This window comes from Cynocephalus volans, chromosome 2 (genome assembly GCF_027409185.1).
Source record: "Cynocephalus volans isolate mCynVol1 chromosome 2, mCynVol1.pri, whole genome shotgun sequence".
Classification (NCBI taxonomy): domain Eukaryota; kingdom Metazoa; phylum Chordata; class Mammalia; order Dermoptera; family Cynocephalidae; genus Cynocephalus; species Cynocephalus volans.
The window spans coordinates 44,359,489-44,377,344 of NC_084461.1; the positions used below are offsets into that span (position 1 = coordinate 44,359,489).

The following is a 17,856-nucleotide window of genomic DNA, read 5'->3' on the forward strand; positions in this document are numbered from 1 at the left end:
ATCACTGTTTCTCAAAAAATACTGAAAAATATATTGTGACTCTAAAAATCACATCCATCACATCCAAAGGACAAAATAACAACAAAATACTTCACTCATTGAACATCCACTGTTACTTTCACTCAAAGATTATAAATCCCTTTTCATTTTGCTACCTGTTCAAAAATACTTGAAACAAGTAAGTTTAATTTCCTACTTCCTAAGTGAACTTACCTAGTGATCACACAAAGTCACAGCTGCAAAGTGACCTTGAAACCCTGCAGGCAATATGCTTAAAGGCTTTTTTTTTTTTTAGGTTATTCTAATTACTTGAGCAGCCAAGTCACAGAGATAGAAAGGCTACATGTCAGAGTGATACTAGCCCTTTAATACCTCAACCACCAATTAACTCTGCCACTCCTAAGTAAGGATCAATGAAGACCCTATTTAAGTCCAGTGTAATGCACCAAAGGCATTTAAGGACATTCCATCCCAGTTCCTACATGCCCCAGATTAATTCTTTAACTTCTAAATTTGAGACTTTAAAAGCATAAGTCTTGGTTCCAAACTTAGAATAAAGCCTACTTAATGAAGGCATGATTCTTTAAAAATGTGTTTCAAGAGTATTCTATGTTCTTTAAAAACATAATTACTCTCAATAAAAATCTTCCAAAGAGGTATGAGTAGAAAAATATTGAAATCCACATATCCCTCATATTAACATATATAACATCAGAGATAAACATCACATTAACACATAGGTGCAAAATCCTAGGAATATCTACAGTGGCCCAGTGACCCTATGATAACATGCTTTCGGATATAATGCAATTGACTCTGTCCAGCACCCAGCCCCTGTTCTCTGATGGGGATGGGCTGAAGTTTGATGGGCTGAATTGAGGGGGTAAGGCTGAGACCAGATGGGCAACCCTGACTCGGTAAGGGAAGTATGTGGAGGTTTTGTCTGCTTTCCCAGTATCATTCAGGCCCAATGTCTCTAGAGTAGCCAAGGAGTAGGCACCAAGTAGCCAGGAGATTTCCTAAAGCTGATGTAGCTGTCCTGTAGATCCCAAGCAAAGAGAGGATGCAGAATTTTCCCCATGGTATTTAAAGGTGGTAGATAATGATCACTAGGTGGATGCCTGGCACAGGACAGGCATTCACTAAATATTTGTTGAATAAATGAGTTCCTTTGATAAAAAAAAGTTTTCACTCGATGCAACAAATAGGATTACTAGGTTTTTATGTTGCAGAAACAAGGAAAAAACTTTCAATCTAAGTGTCTGAAAGCAGTTTTTGTTCTTAACAAGCATAATGCAAATTTTGTGATGATGCTAGTTGCCAAAATTACACCAATATTTTATTCCTTTAAGAATTACATGTGTATATGTGAAATTTGCTAAGACAGATCTTAAATATTCACACCATACACAAAAAAAGGTACTATATGAGGTGATAGGTATGTTAATTAGTTGGATTGTGGTAATCATGTCACAGCATATGTGTGTATCAAAACATCACACTGAATACCTTAAACATATACAATTTTTAAGTATACCTCAATAAACCTGGAAAAATTTTTTAAAAACACCGAAACTATATGGGAGTTATATACTCAAATCTATCAATATATAGGTTGGCCAGTCAAAAACCGGATCACTGTTTGGTATTGCAAAAAATTTAACTGTTTATTAATGATTTCACTAAGGATAATGTTGCATAAGTAACCCAAAAGAAAACTATCTCAAAATGCTTCAATAAATAACCGTTTAATTTTCCTTATATTGATTTCCTTGATGTAATTTCCATAAATGGTTGTGGGTCAAATTTTAAACATCAACTAACATTTTAACATAAATTAGCTTGTTGCTAGTAAGTTTTAGAACAATTTTATGCTGGCTTATATATTAATACAATATTAATAACTAATAAACTACAAAAAAGTATTATGGTAAAATTGTAGATTCTGAAATACTAAAAATCTCCATAATATGAAATATTTTAGGTATTATCTCTGAATTTAAAAAAACAGGAAACTACTGTTTTAAAACTTTCAATCGGGTTTACTTAGTTTTTAAAATATACATAAGTTCTAAAAATATATAATATCACAATTGTCAGGTGACTTTTTTTAATTCATTGAATCAAAATTGATTATACATATTTTTAGGGTTCAACATTGAGATATGTTGATCAAATCAATATTACTAGCATATATTTTGTTACAAATCATAATTATTTTTTATGCCCCTTGTCCAATCTCTCCCCTGCCACAATTAACCTAGATTTCTCCTCTCCTTCTGAAAGAATATTGGTTACTCTGTTGATTTGTTGCCTAGATGATCTGTCCAATGCTGAGAGATGTGATCAGGTCCCCCAATATTTTCATGGAGCAGATGCTTCTTCTGTCAGTCTGAAATGGGCTTTGTGGAGAGAGACATCCTCTTCTTTTCTTTATCTCTGCTGATGACTCTCCTTGTGTCAATGCACTCCAGTGGTTGGCAGACCAGCTGCATGGTGGTTGTGGCATCCAGCCCCCTTTCACGGTAGCCACGGTTATTGTGGTGGCTGTGGTGGGCCACCCACATGGATGTGATGTTTTTGGCATACTACTTGGCGTTGGCAGTGTGCCTGGTTGTGGGGTGTGTCTGGTCCCTGGCTCCATGCCTCAGGTCACCGGGCGGGCCCCAAGGTGCTGGCGCGGTTGATGACTTTTTATACTTTCCAATTCTGCCAACATTTCTAGAATGCATCCCTGATGACAATGCTATCATTGGACTGGGGGATGGGGTGGAGAATGCTCTCTCTGAGACAGTTAAAGTCAGAGAGGAGGGGCCATACCTCAGTGTCAGCTGAGCTACAGTTAGAAATGTCATGAAAGGATAAGTCTATCACAGACATGTTTCCCCACCTATAAATTATCTCATTTCCTCCCTAAAGCCCTTTTTCTCTATCTCTAGCTGCTAAATAACCCTCATCCCACATACCCATTTATTTTGCTTTCTTTTTCTCCCTTTTGTCCCACTGGTATAACATAAGAGAGTGTACTTCAGTAAACTATTCTATCTTAATTAGTTGAGAAGAAAAAGCAAAATGTGATTAACAATAAAAGTTTACCAAATTTAAGATTTAGTGCTCTAAACATTTATGATTAATCACTGGTTGCCCAAAAGCATTCTTTGTTTCTTTTCCAAGATGATGATGACTCTTCATACATTTCCTAAAAAACAGAACCATAACACGTGTTCAAAACATATCATTTTAATAAATAAAAATAGAATACATTTGAATGAATCAGACAAATGAATATCACATTTCAACCTGCTCTGCTTTTAACAATCTGATAAACATTTGCACAAGGCACTGAGAGCAGAAAAATAAATAGACATGTTCCCTACACTTAAGGACTCCCAATACAATTGCAGAAATGACAGGGAGCTACAACAAGACAAGGTGTGACCAACCACAGAAGGGACTAAACAATTAACTCCATTTGGGGCCATGTCAAGAAACACTATGGGCAAGGTTATGTAGGGAAAAATAGAAGGTATTTATTTAGTTTTAAACATTTTTTCTCTCCAAACACACATACCACTTCAACATTTCTAAATATGTTTTTCCAGAGCCAGACAGGGTATTTCCACTAACTGTGAAATTAAGTGACCACCCACAGAAGTTCTTAAACAGGTTTGAGCTGCACTCAGGTGTGAACTGCTCCGTTAAGTACAATGTGCACCCTACCTACCTGTCACCCCCTTCCTTTTATCACAGACAATCTCAAAGCATAGGCTAGGAATAGAACCAGAATAGAATTTAGATAATTTGTGAAAAGGAGGGGGAAGAAGAATGTATCACTTTCTCATCTCACTCTCTAGTCAAAGACTCCATTTCTGCAGGAAGAGGAATCTAAATCCAACTGTCCTCAGTAACCTGCACTTGCCCCAACCCTCTACAGACAGAGAAAAGCAAAGAGAAAGCTCAGCTAGTCCTCAAAGCATGAAAACAAGAATATGCCCCAACTCCTGCCCCCTCCTCTTATTTTCAGGGGCTATCCCGTCTTCTGCTTTCTGTCAGCTGACTGTGCATTCTTTCCTTCCTGGTGAAGAAAGCAACCCCTGCCGCCCAGGCTTGACGCTCATTTGGGAAGGTTCTTCCTCCTTCTCTCTTCCGGGGCCTGCCTCATGTTCTATCAAAACGGTGGCAGCCTTGTTCGCAGCAAAGCAGCCATATATTTGAGCTTCACTAAGTTTCCTTTCACATATCCCATCCTCTAATTCCAAAGTATTCCCTCCTAACAATGGGTTTTAGTTTTTATTCAGAAAAATACGGTCACTAAATTTCCCAGGCCCCAGTTCAGAGTCCCATTTGCTTATGTCTACCACTGACTGAGGCAGTAGGCTCCTGGGAAAGAGAGGAGACTCACCATTTAAAAGCCCTGGCCCTCTGCTCTTGTCTTCTGATCTACTGAGCTGTTCATTAATTCCTCAGCTTTGCTATCAGCCACAATGCTGTGGGTAATTCTAGACTCTGAAGCATAATGACACACGTTTGCAACTACAGAATAATCCCACTGCTAATGTCACTAGTCTACGGAAGAAATTAGGGAGTTGACCCTTTTCATCCCTCCAGAATACTCTATTTAACCAGAGAAATACTTGCTCTTGTTGATTGGTTTAACTTATTGATAGAAAACAAGCCAGAATGTCCTATCTATGTTGTTAAATCCACTCACTATGCACTTTTTAATCAGCAGCAATATCTTACCCCCCACCCCCTTTTTTTTCTAAAAAGAAGGAGCTCTAGGAAAAGGCTCTTTTGCCTTGGGGAATTTCTATTTTAGTCCTTGCCTAAATTACTCAGCATTATTCCTACTCTTCAAAAGAAAAATCCTCTAATTCAAGGGAATTTTAATCCAAGGGAAATGACTTCATATATGAACCACTGGAACAGTCCAGACTAGGAAGGCTGTTACTGCTTGTTGAGACCTTCCCTGTGCCATGCATTCTTTGGGGCATGTATTTTTCATGCTTAACAAACATCTGGAAAGGGCATATTACATAAATGTCCTATTTCAAAAATAAAGAAAATAAGATTCTATAGTTAGGTAAGGCCTACAATTACAAATTCTGTATGTACTCTTACTCCCCACTCTTTATCTAAGAATTCCTGAGAAAAATCATGCCCCCATGGCACAGTGAGATATTTTCTTAACTTACCTTTTTCCATATGGGCACGTTGGCTTTTAAAGTATCAATGGCATAGTTCACAGCTTCGAGGGATGCAGCCCTGTGGGCTGAGGACACAGCAATGATTATGCTTGCTTCTGACACTGGAACCAAGCTTTAATAAGATGAAGAAAAAAAAAATAACTATCACCTCTGAAGCTACACGTTAAAGGATCTGCTAGACACATGAAAAGAAAAAAAATCCAGTTACATATTCCTAGAACTATACTATAGTTCTATTTTATTTAAACATCCGATTTTGTTGGAAAAAGTAATTCATCCCGACTGCATTCAGCAGAAGAAATGCTGAGGCTGATGTTGTAGCTGATTTGTTAGCATTTATCCACTAAACTTGTTTGATGGGAACCAAGAAGAAAGGGTCCTTTCATTCATTCAGCAAACATCTGATTCAAACAAACAAGACACAGTGCTACATAATGCCTAGAGATACAAAGTTATCGCATGATAAATATAACATAGAACTTAAAATAATAAACAGCAATATTAATAAGATATTAATATTAATATTTATAACATTAATTAATGGCTTACATCTAATATATTAATAACATTGATTAGTAGACTGATAACATCTATTAATAGAATTACTGGTTATTGATAAAATTATAGTTATTAATAATAAAATAATAACTAATAGAATATGATAGATGTAGACTCAATCGCTGGCTGCTTCTTACAGCCCAGAAATCTACTCTAATAGTGGTACAAAAAAGCAAACTGCTTTAATGACTTTCAAACACATTTACGTAAAAAAAAATTAATAATGAACTGTCAAATAGTGAGTCCAAACCACCAAACATCTTCCAACAGGCCTCAAGGACTTTATTAGCACACCTTAGCACAGGCCCTCAGGCCCAGGGCCTAAAAGTCTTGGCACATTTGCACTTTGTTAAGAGCACCAGTGGCAATGGAGAGCTGTGTTTACACAATGTCAAACCACACAAGCAGCTATTAAAGGTACTGGGAGCCCTCTCTACTGTCCTCCACAACTAGAATACACAAACCTTCCTCTCACTGTAAAACAGAACTCCTAAGAAAGATTCCAGAATCAGAATTAGTACAGAGATGAAAAACAACTATAGTTAACTTTTAAACTGATAAAGGAAATCATACCCAAGTCTATGGAACACTGCTATGTGTTTGACGGGCCATTTCTGCCTAATGTCACTACAAATTTTTCTGACTTCATTTTCTGCCATTGGTAGATAAGCTTCATATTCTAGGCTAATGACTTTTTTCCCTTCAAAGTTATTTCTCGTAGTCCCTAAAGAAAAAAGCATAAAAAAAAAGAATTAAGTTTTTTCCCTACTTAAATAAAATAGAATAAAAAAGAATTATTTTTGAGTAATAAGCAGAATGCCAATTTGTCTAGAAATTATTTCAAAACTGTATAAAAACAAAACTTGATTAGGAAAACATATTTTAATTATTACAAAGATGACAAAGAAAATAACACTAAGTTTACTGAAAAGGCTCATATGAAAACCAGGCTATTATTCCTTTTCTAATGGTTAGCATTTCATACTTAGAAGGAAAATATTTATGTTCCCAGGATTATCATCAAGTATTTTTCCTTCAATATTTGGAAAATACAGAATTCTCTCCTAACAATGACTTTTATCCCACTTTTTTTTTTATGGCTTGTTATTTAATATAGATTAGTTTGAAGGTTACTAAAATAAGAACTAAAAAAATTTCTAACCACCACCATGGGTAATCTTGGTTTATTACTCAGCATCTTAAAATCCTCTATTAACACTGAACATGGGAAGCACTTGCTAATTACTGTTGTCTGCGAAAATTACAACTCACCTACAAACAGGGATGTTGCACCACAGAGTGGAGAAATCACCAATTGTGAGACTTCATCTACTGAAAGTTTCTCAGCAGTGAATTTTATTATATCTTTAGATTTCTCTTCAACTTCATCCATATCTTTCCTAGAAATGAGATATTAATTAACCTTAACACAAGTAGGAGGGCCAAAACACTCAACTTATAGGCTGTTTCAATTTATATTTTTTCTACACTAGGTGTGTTAAAAGGCATGACTTAATCTGAATAAAAAATAAGCAAGTGTAAAATTTTAGCAAATGAATCAGGCATAATAAAAAAAGGAATTCACCATTAACATGATCGTTAGAATACAATATATCTCATAGGTCAATTTATTCCAAATTCTGTAATTGCTACTCATACCTCTCATCATAGTATAATTGAGATATCACCACCTTCGTCTACACACACATCACTTCTAACCACTATGTTACCAAGCACCACACCTAGAACTGCTTATTCCTTTATCCAAAAAGGAGAGAGGAAGAGCCAAGTGATGGTGATTCTATAGGAACTGGGCTCCTTTCACAAGGTGGCACAACCCCAGCTAAGTAATTGAGAAAATAAGGGAATAAACTGCACATCTGTTCACCAGGTGTCCTGCAAAGTCCTTTGCCATGCATTTCTCATTTAATTCATCAAAACATTATTACTTTCTACGGGCCATGATTACATACTTACTAAGGGCCAGAGACTAATGCCAGGCTCTAGATATAGACTGGGGAACAAAAGCACAGGCTCCTGTCCTCAGGGTGCTTGTATTCAAAGGAGAGAAGCAAAGCAATAAATAAGAATTACAAATAGAGATAATTATGGAAGTAAACTGGTTCAGAGACAGAACACTGGGGAACGGCCTATTTGAGATAAGGGAATCACAAGGATCTCTTTCAAGAGGAAATGTTAAAAGTGGACACTTGATAGATAAGAAGGCAGACATGTAAAGAAACAGGGGGACAGTCCCCCAGCCCCCCCCCCCCCAGGAAGTGGCAAATGCAAAGCCTCTGGGGCCAGAAAGAGCATGATGTGCTCCAGAACCTACTGGCGGCAGAAGGCCTGAGCCCAGAGAACAAGGGAGAGAACAGGATGGACAGAGTTAGACAGGCAGATAGGACCTCGCAGGCCCTGAGGAGTATAATTAATTACAAATTCTGTGAGGTTTCATCTGAATCGAAAGATTAGAGAAAGAAGGTTCAGAGAACTTAAGGACTGAAATTCCAACCAAGGAATTTTAATAAATCCAGTGTTCTTTCCCCTGTCTCCTTCCAACTACTGAAAAGAGAAGCACAATCATTCATATACCACTGGATTCCAGGATTTTTCACCAACTGTACATGCCACCTGAGCTTCTACCACTTTTATTTCTTGCAATAAGACACAGGTAATCCACACTGGTCAATGAGCTTCAAACCATACTGATTTCCCACAACTTTTGATTCTACAAGACTACTAAAACCTAGCTGGTAGGTTATAAAATTACACAATCCCAATCCTGTCAAATACAGTCAAATAAACAATGTTGTTGAATAATCTTTCTTATCTTTCCAAAGAACAGCTGTAATCATCACTAACAAACACACCCCTTTAATGGCAGCCCATTGTTTTCTGAATAAATTCCAAACTCTACAAAACAGTATTTTAGAACCTACTAAAATCATGGTGATCTTGTTACCACAGTTTCCAAATAAAACTGAGATACATATCTAACAAGGAATTCTTCTACTATTTCCACATTGTAGCCCTGAGAAAGATCCCTAAATGCCAATATGCTGGGCAATCTGCCTGTGGCACTACTGCTAGGCTATGCCTAATGTCTATCCACCCCTTCAGGGTCCTCACAGTACAATCTATGCGTTCAGTGATATAGGGTGACCCCTACTTTCATAACATACGCAATTCGCTTCTGTGAAACAGCTTGCTGTGTGACAAGGTAGACTGACTGAGTTTAAATAGTGTTTGAATTGCTTAAAAAATGTTATCGTTTAAAAATCCCCCTCAGCTCTTTAGCCTCCTTAATAGAAGTTAAAAGCTAAATATTAGCTGGCACTTAGAGAAGTTTGAATTTTCTTTGCTGGTCCCCACCCAAGCTGCCCCTGAGCGATTAACTGGCTTGTTTCAGCTTCTGTTATCGGCTTGCGCTAGGCCTCCCCAAACTCCCTTCTCATGCCAGGAGGGTATGTGTGTATGTGTGACTATATGCTAACTATAAGTGTGTGACTATTTGATAATTTTAACTGTGTGACTAATGTAAAAATGTGCCATTTAAAAAACCCTATAAACTTCAAGTCAAGGCTGCTCTCTTCTAAGACTTTCTTGGAGGGACAGTCGCCAGCTAGCCAATAAAGACCCCCTTTTAAATTCTCAATTGGGTATTCTGGTTCCTTTTCCATGCAGCCTCACAACATCAGGACCTTCCGTGATGTTCCCTTAGCGAGGACAAATGACCCTTACATTTACATATTACACATTCCATCCCAGTCCCAAAAGTCTTTAGCTTGTTGCAGCACCAACTTAAAAGTCCAAAGTCTCATATGAGACCAACAGCAAAACTCCTTCCAGTCGTGAACCTGTAAATAGTCAAAAACAAGTTTATCTACTTCCAAGATACAGTGGGACAGACATTGGGTACATATTCCCATTCCAGAAGGGAGGAATAGAAAGGAAAAACAGGCCCCAAACAAATCCGAAACCCAAACAGCACAAACATTAAGCACATTGGGGCACCTGGGCCCCTAAAGCATTGGGCAACCTTGCTCCTACAGCTCCACCAAGTGCAGCCCATTGAGCTGCCCTGGTGCCTGCAGCTTTTCTAAGCTGGCACTGCACACTGCCAGCAACCCCACATTTCTGGGCTCCTGGTGGCAGTCCTGCCATCCTGGCTCCACTAGACATTTCCTCAGTGGGGGTTCTCTGTGGGGGCTCCAACCCCACTTTTCTGCTCCACACTGCTCTGTAGATGACCTCCACAGCGGATCCACCCCTACAGCAGGTCTCCACCCGAGTGCCCCATTTTTTTCATATATCTTCCAAACTCTAGGTGGAGGCTGCCATGCCTCCACTGCTCTCACACACTGCTGGCCTGCAAACTTAACACAATGTGAATGCCACCAAGGTTTTTGGCTTTTGCTCTTCGGAGGTGCTGAGGCAGGATTGCTCCAGCCAGAGTGGATGGGATGCAGGGAGCAGTTTGCCAAGGGCAATGACACCTCAGGTCTGTCTTCTGGGACAACTCAGTCCTTCCAGGATGGGAGGGGCACTCTCCCAAACTTCTCAAATGCTCTCAGGGCCTGTGATGGGTGGGGTACCTTTCCAGACTTCTCAAAGGCCTTTAGGTCATTTTTCTCTCATTGTCCTGGTTCTTAGCATCTGGCTGCCTCACCACCAAGATAATGTCCTTAGCAACCAGTTTATCTGCTTCACCCTTGCATTTTTCTCTGGCTCTCCTTACGTTCTGGCTTTTGAATTACTTCAATCAGCTTGGCTTACACCAGCTACTCACTCAGTCTCAGGGAGTTTTGCAGCAATCACCCACACAGTTCAAACAGCTGCATTTGCCCAGTCCATCAAGGAGTGGCTGCCCTGCCCCTGTGCACATCCACGGCCATTCTGCAGCCACTGCCTCAGAGACAGGCACGTAGTAACAGAGACTAACTTTCCCACCTTTTCACCAGATGAAAACATACTAGAAATTCTGCAGGGGCACCCATCCTTGGGTCATCTGCTCATCTGCATGTGGCACTCTTTTCTCAGGTTTTATGGCACATGGCCAGCCATTGGGTTTAAGTGGCACCCTTCAAGCCATTTACCTTCAGACAAACACAACATGCATTTACGACATAGTCTCTAGAGCACATTACACCATCCACCCCTAGGTCTCATAGCTGTTGCAGCCAGTGGCTCTTCCTGTTTCTGCTGCTTTACTGTCTCAATTTCTCGTGCACAAGAGGTCATGCCTGGAGATGCACAGTTTTCCCCAACTCACCACTGGATTGGTCATCTTCCCTGATGTGAGAGGCAGGAGTGGCCAGTCGCTGCACGTCGTCCTCCAAGACATTTATCTGTACTTCCAACAACTCTGCTTTCTGCCGCAAACCTCAATCAGTTTGCAGCACAGTGATCAGCAGCCAGGCTCTGGTCAGCAGAAAAGTGGCCACCAGGCACCACATACTCAAGGACATCCATATTTCATCCCCCTCCCAAGGGGTTCTGCATTGTAGTACCCGGTCTATGCTGCCTTGAAGTACAGTGTGCAGCAACCAGATCCCGGTCAACAGGAAGGTGGCTATAGGGCAGAGCATATTCACAAGTAGCCATATTTCCTCCTTCTTCCAAGGGCTTTCAGCTCCTGTACCTGCTCAGAATCCTGCCGACTACACCAAATGTGGAGCTACTGATAAGCTAATGTCTAGAATCCTGCTCACAGTGCCAACTGTCTAGCTCTTAATACTGTTTGTGATGCCAATTGTAAAGCTACTGGACCATGCCAGTTGTTGGGCTCTTTTACCTGCTGGCAATCCTGCACTGACTGGGCTGACTGTCAAGCTAAGGCTGGGTCTAGAGCTCCCAGACTCCTCAAGCCCATTCACAGACTGGGTCACAAACCCTTCACATGCCAGGCTGCGTCACCAGACCCCACACATGCCAGGCTGGGTCACCAGACCTCTTCACACAGGTCTATGAGCTAGGTAACCGGCCAAAAGATCCCTGGAGCCATAGGTTGGAAGGCATGGCTGTGCAGAGCAGATGCCTGAGGCTGACGCCCGCCCGCCTGCTTCACTAAAACTACTCTCTCTCTCTCCCCCGCCCCCAAGAACACAATAGCAACAAAACTAAAAAGATACATTGGCGCACATGTGCACTAACTCCACACACGCATACACACAATTTGCTTACAATGGATGTGCTAAACCACACCCAACCAGACCCAAGACAAAGGCCCTGACCAAACTATTCTATTTTCCCAACACTGCTTTATAGAAATAGTCTTCATTTTTTGTCACATTGCCTTTCAGAAGAGTGGGTGAAAAAATGGGTAAAAAAAGTAAACAGGCTCCTAGTCTGTTCCTTTCTTTAATGGACCCAAAATTTTTCCATTAAGCATAATATTTACTCTTGGTTTTTGATAAAAATCTTATCAAATTAAGCAAGTTTTCTTTCATTCCTAACTTACCGTGGGTTTTTAATCAGTAATGACTGTTAATTTTTACATTACTTATGTTAGGTCCCTGGAACTGAGAGCTTGACTTTTAGAAAGTTCCTGTCCTTCAGTTTCATTTCTCTAAATTTCTGTTTCCATAAGTTTCTATTTACATGAGTAGGCTCAACAGGCTGTACCCAGAGTGGAATACTGTAACCATTTCCCTCCCTTAGGCCAGATGTTTATCTTAACCCTACAAAAGAAGACATGCAACTGCCTCCCAGCACTGACACCATTTTTTGACTCAGCCCAGCAGGTCCGCTTGCTGCTTGCTAATAAAATCTTTTCTTTTCCTTTGCCCGGCTGGCATCTCCTTCCTTGGCGACCTTACAACTTATTCTTCATTTAACAATAAACTAAGCCTTGTTTTGTCTGTCTGCACTTAAGAGAAGCATAATCTTTCCAAACTATACTGAAGAATGTTCTTACACATTATCTTACACATTATTAGGCCTACTCAAATGTGGCCTAAATTGCTTGGAAAGAGGGCAAGATGACACGGGTCACAGAGCCACCTGCAACACAGCCATAATAATAAAGCTGTTCTTTTATACCTGGACAATGGTAAGCTTCTTTTCAGATAGTGGTCTTGTGACTTTCTAGCTGTACAATTTTTCTACATTTCTCTGTGCCCAGAAGAGCTATTATCTACTATTATTACACACACTTGTGAAAAAGTATACAGAATACAATACTATGAGTTCAAGTGTTGGCTCTGCCACTTATTAGCTATGTGATCAAAGACAAGTTTGTTAACTTCTCTGAATTCCAGTTTTCTCACTTGCAAAACATGGCTATCAATACTCCACTACCTAGCACTATGCATGAAACATAGTAAAATCTCATTAAACCATGTTAAATGAATAGAATGAACATATCAAACTGGTTACAATGGAGTTGATGCAGAAATAGTAGGCAGGTATTCATAAGTCTGTGTGCACCAATAAAGGTGCAGACTTACAAAGAATATACAACAGTAAATCATATATAGGTTATCATCTATAAAATCCTTTTTCACAAGACTGGTTAAGAACAACAAATCTCACATACCCAGTTGGCTCAAAAGCACTACCCTCCGCTAATGGGGGGGATAATGGCAATTTCGTCTCCTGGTTGAAGCAAGAGGAGCTGATCTCCAAGCTCCACATATTCTTGACGAACAGCAAATATCACCTGATTTCTAACATCAGCCAACCTATAGGGAAAAAAGTATGACTAGAAGTATCAAAGCTGTGATAGATCTCAAATCTCTTCAGCTGCAATTAAAGATATTACATAAATATTACTGTATTAAGTATCACCTGCAAAGTTACTAATTAAGTTAAATCATACTCTGTGGAGAAAAGACATAACCACTGAAGAACACACTTATTCATAGCAAATAACACATTAAACTGCTAACAACTCTTTGTTGGATGTCATGTGTCTAGGGGAACTGAAGAAACAAAAACTAGACTGGAGGCAACATTTAAGGCAAGCCAAAGGAAAAGAAAAATTTCCTAATCAGTACATGGCCTTAGCAGGGGCCTTCCAGCTACACATAGAAGGACACCAAGTACAGCTAGAAGTTTCCCACAAAACCAGGTCTCTCCCTGCAGGTAAAAGGTTAACAGTAAGGTAAAACAGAGGCCCCACCATGTTTCATTGATTATCAGGCACTTTAAAAGCAATTTAAAATATATGAAATCAAGAAGGAGTAGTTTCCTTTTGAACATATGTTGTGGTGTATCTTTCACATAGCACTAGGACCTCCAGGTTAAACATCAATACAGACTTAAGTTACACTATTAATATTCCTGGAACACCCTCAAATAAGTCACTTTTATATTTTGTTCCAAAAAGGACTTGAGTTAGGAATGACAGCAGTAAAATTACAGATTTTCAAGATTTGGGTGGAAAAAAATCAAATACCTATTGTAAAAACTCAAATTAGGCAGCATCTAAAGTTTGTTGCAGCTCATTTTTCTTTTAATATTAAAAATTTCTATTTTATGTTCTCTACAGAGGGGGGCAGGACAAAAAAGTTTAAAGCACACATTTTTAACAGATTTTGTAACAATTTCATTTAATGTTATAAAAGTGTAGAATATACATTATCAGTATTTTGTAAATTATGAAAGAAGATATACCAGTAATAATATCCCTCTTAGAGTATCCAAGATCACCATGTTTTTTAGGTAAAATATCTTTAACCGTCCTTAAGGAATTGCACATTTTGAAATACTGAAGTTTTCAGGAGTAGTTCCAGAAAAATACAACTAACGACCCTTTTGCCATTAAGCATGGAAATTAAACTTAACTTTTTTTTTTACTTTATCATTTACACATTTTTAGAATATTTAAGTGTTAATTATACGTTAATTAATTCTAAGTATTCTTTTTAAGTGTTAATTAATTCTAGTTAAAAATCTAGAAATTTTTAACTACCCAGGATGTCGCGTTTCTATCTCTTTCCACAGCTGCAATGCTTTTATTTCCTGTGGCACAGAAATGGTCTCTGAACGAACTCCTGCTATTTCAGCACTTTTTGCAAAATATAATACTTCAACCTGAAAATAGAGAAAATGCTTTTAATAATAACCTTTGCTGAATATCCACGCTGAGTTTTCTCATTTTGCAAATGTATGACTTTAATCAAAGACAAATTTTATTAGAGAAAATTAAATTGCCCATAAAAAAATTTCAGTATATCTACAAGTTCAAATTTTGAGAAATTTTCACTTTTTAAACACAATTCAGACTAATTTCGAGATGCTTTTTAGTTTTAGAGACTTAAGTGTGATATGATTAAAATCCTCAGCATATCTTGTTAGAAAACATGTTCAGTCTGTCTTCAATTGATATAAAATTATAGCGCCTTTAATAAACACTTAAGCAGTGAACAAATGTCTGAGTCAAGAAATGAATTATAGAATAAAATGACAAAATTAGCGAAAGGTGAGTCTTTCACAATTGTCAAATGACCTTTGGTTCCCATCTGCATTACACTGGACCAAGCCGCTGAGGATTAGGTTATGCAACACACAAAACCTGACATACAGGCAGGTGGATCTGAAATGCAGGATGAACGGGCGTGTCCTAGGCCAAACCTTTGCCATCAGCCTGGTAGCTGAGGGGTCGTACCGAGTAAAACAGCCCACCTGTCACTCAAGAAATAATCAAAGGTTTGCAAATAATCAAGGGTTTGTAAATCCATAGGTGAACACATTTCTTCACCAGATTCTTAACCAAGTGCATTTATTTTTATATTAAAATTTTATCATCGCTAAAAAAAGTAAAAGGAGAAAAAGGGAACCAAAAAAGGCTGAAGCTTCTTCAGAAGCGAGCCCGTCCTCGATGCCGTGACACGGACCCCAAGAGTTCACGAGTGGCGTGACCTTTGCTGGCGCGGCCTGAGCAAAGCTCCGAGGCCAGGAAGGGTCACAGCCCCGGACAGAAGGCGCCGGCCAGGGGGATGCAGTGGGGGAGGTCCGACTGACCAGGGCCGGGTCTGTGGAGGGAGCGGGCGGGACAGACACGTCCCGGAGGGCCCCGCACCAAGGCTCGCTCGCACATCCCCCCCCCCCTTTACCTGGCACCGCGGCACCATCCCGCCGCGGACCCCGGGACGGAGCTACCACCGCGTACGTAGAGGCACCCGGCCGACCCAGGGCGCAGGCGCAACCTGACCCCCCCGCCCCATCCCCCCCGCGCCCGCAAGGAGCATGCGCACAGCCAGCTACGCCCCGCTGCCCCCCGGCCGGGCTGTTTCCGGGGCGGACTGCTCCACTAGGAGGTTAGTTTTCTCTCACAGTTGGGTCACGGCGGTGAGAGCGCGCAGTATGAGTGGAAATGGGAAAAAGCCTGAGCGTGCATGCCCTTCTGCCCAGGAGGGAGGTCGTGCTGCAGGAGGGCAGACGCCGGGCTTCCCGGGACACTTGCCACCTGCGTTATGGAGACGTAGCTAATAACCCAGTAGGAGAGTTCAGGCTTTTCCACTTTTTTTTTTTTTTTTAATTTTATTTTGTCGATATACATTGTGGCTGATTATTGCTCCCCATCACCAAAACCTCCCTCCGTTTTCCCTCCCCCCTCCCCCCAACAATGTCCTTTCTGTTTGCTTGTCGTATCATCTTCAAGTAATTGTGGTTGTGATATCTTCTTCCCCCCCACCGTTTTGTGTGTGTGTGTGTGTGTGTGTGTGTGTGTGAATTTATATATTAATTTTTAGCTCCCACCATTAAGTGAGAACATGTGGTATTTCTCTTTCTGTGCCTGACTTGTTTCACTTAATATAATTCTCTCAAGGTCCATCCATGTTGTTGCAAATGGCAGTATTTCATTCGTTTTTATAGCTGAGTAGTATTCCATTGTGTAGATGTACCACATTTTCCGTATCCACTCATCTGATGATGGACATTTGGGCTGGTTCCAACTCTTGGCTGTTGTAAAGAGTGCTGCGATGAACATTGGGGAACAGGTATACCTTCGACTTGATGATTTCCATTCCTCTGGGTATATTCCCAACAGTGGGATAGCTGGGTCGTAAGGCAGATCTATCTGCAATTGTTTGAGGAACCTCCATACCATTTTCCACAGAGGCTGCACCATTTTGCAGTCCCACCAACAATGTATGAGAGTTCCTTTTTCTCCGCAACCTCGCCAGCATTTATCGTTCAGGGTCTTTTGGATTTTAGCCATCCTAACTGGGGTTAGATGGTATCTCAATGTGGTTTTGATTTGCATTTCCCGGATGCTGAGTGATGTTGAGCATTTTTTCATATGTCTGTTGGCCATTTGGATATCTTCCTTAGAGAAATGCCTACTTAGCTCTTTTGCCCATTTTTTAATTGGGTTGCTTGTTTTCTTCTTGTAAAGTTGTTTGAGTTCCTTATATATTCTGGATATTAATCCTTTGTCAGATGTATATTTTGCAAATATTTTCTCCCACTCTGTTGGTTGTCTTTTAACTCTGTTAATTGTTTCTTTTGCTGTGCAGAAGCTTTTTAGTTTGATATAATCCCATTTGTTTATTTTTCCTTTGGTTGCCCATGCTTTTGGGGTCGTATTCATGAAGTCTGTGTCCAGTCCTATTTCCTGAAGTGTTTCTCCTATGTTTTCTTTAAGAAGTTTTATTGTTTCAGGGTGTATATTTAAACCCTTAATCCATTTTGAGTTGATTTTAGTATACGGTGAGAGGTATGGATCTAGTTTCATTCTCCTGCATATGGATATCCAGTTATCCCAGCACCATTTGCTGAAGAGGCAGTCCCTTCCCCAGTGAATAGGCTTGGTGCCTTTGTCAAAGATCAGATGGCAGTAAGTGTGTGGGTTGATTTCTGGATTCTCTATTCTATTCCAAGGCTTTCCCACTTTTTAGGCTTCTCTCTTTGTCACTTTCATCTACCCCACCATCCAGTACATGGTTAGTGTTCTTTAAAGACGGAGTATTCGTCTTATCAGATCATTCGAACTGTATCAGATTGACACGTTGCTTTTTTACTAGCTGCTTGGTAATTTGTCCACATGCTATCCATCCAACGCTCCCAACTTCCTGCCATCCAGGACTCTGCTGTAAATTGCTTGCGTAGCTTGTGGATTAAGTTAGGCGTCCCTACCCTT

The 17,856-nt window shown here is 40.0% G+C and overlaps 1 protein-coding gene across 1 annotated transcript; it reads right to left on the bottom strand.

Annotated features, from left to right (window-relative positions):
* Positions 1-2,021: 2,021 nt before the first annotated feature.
* On the bottom strand, positions 2,022-14,770 carry MOCS2 (molybdenum cofactor synthesis 2). Its single transcript, XM_063086961.1, has 6 exons — positions 14,683-14,770; positions 13,306-13,450; positions 7,038-7,165; positions 6,339-6,489; positions 5,196-5,319; positions 2,022-3,199 (listed from the first exon to the last, which is right to left on the bottom strand). Exons 2-6 carry the CDS (start codon positions 13,401-13,403, stop codon positions 3,131-3,133), a joined length of 570 nt encoding a protein of 189 aa, XP_062943031.1. The 5' UTR covers positions 13,404-13,450; positions 14,683-14,770; the 3' UTR covers positions 2,022-3,130.
* Positions 14,771-17,856: the final 3,086 nt, after the last annotated feature.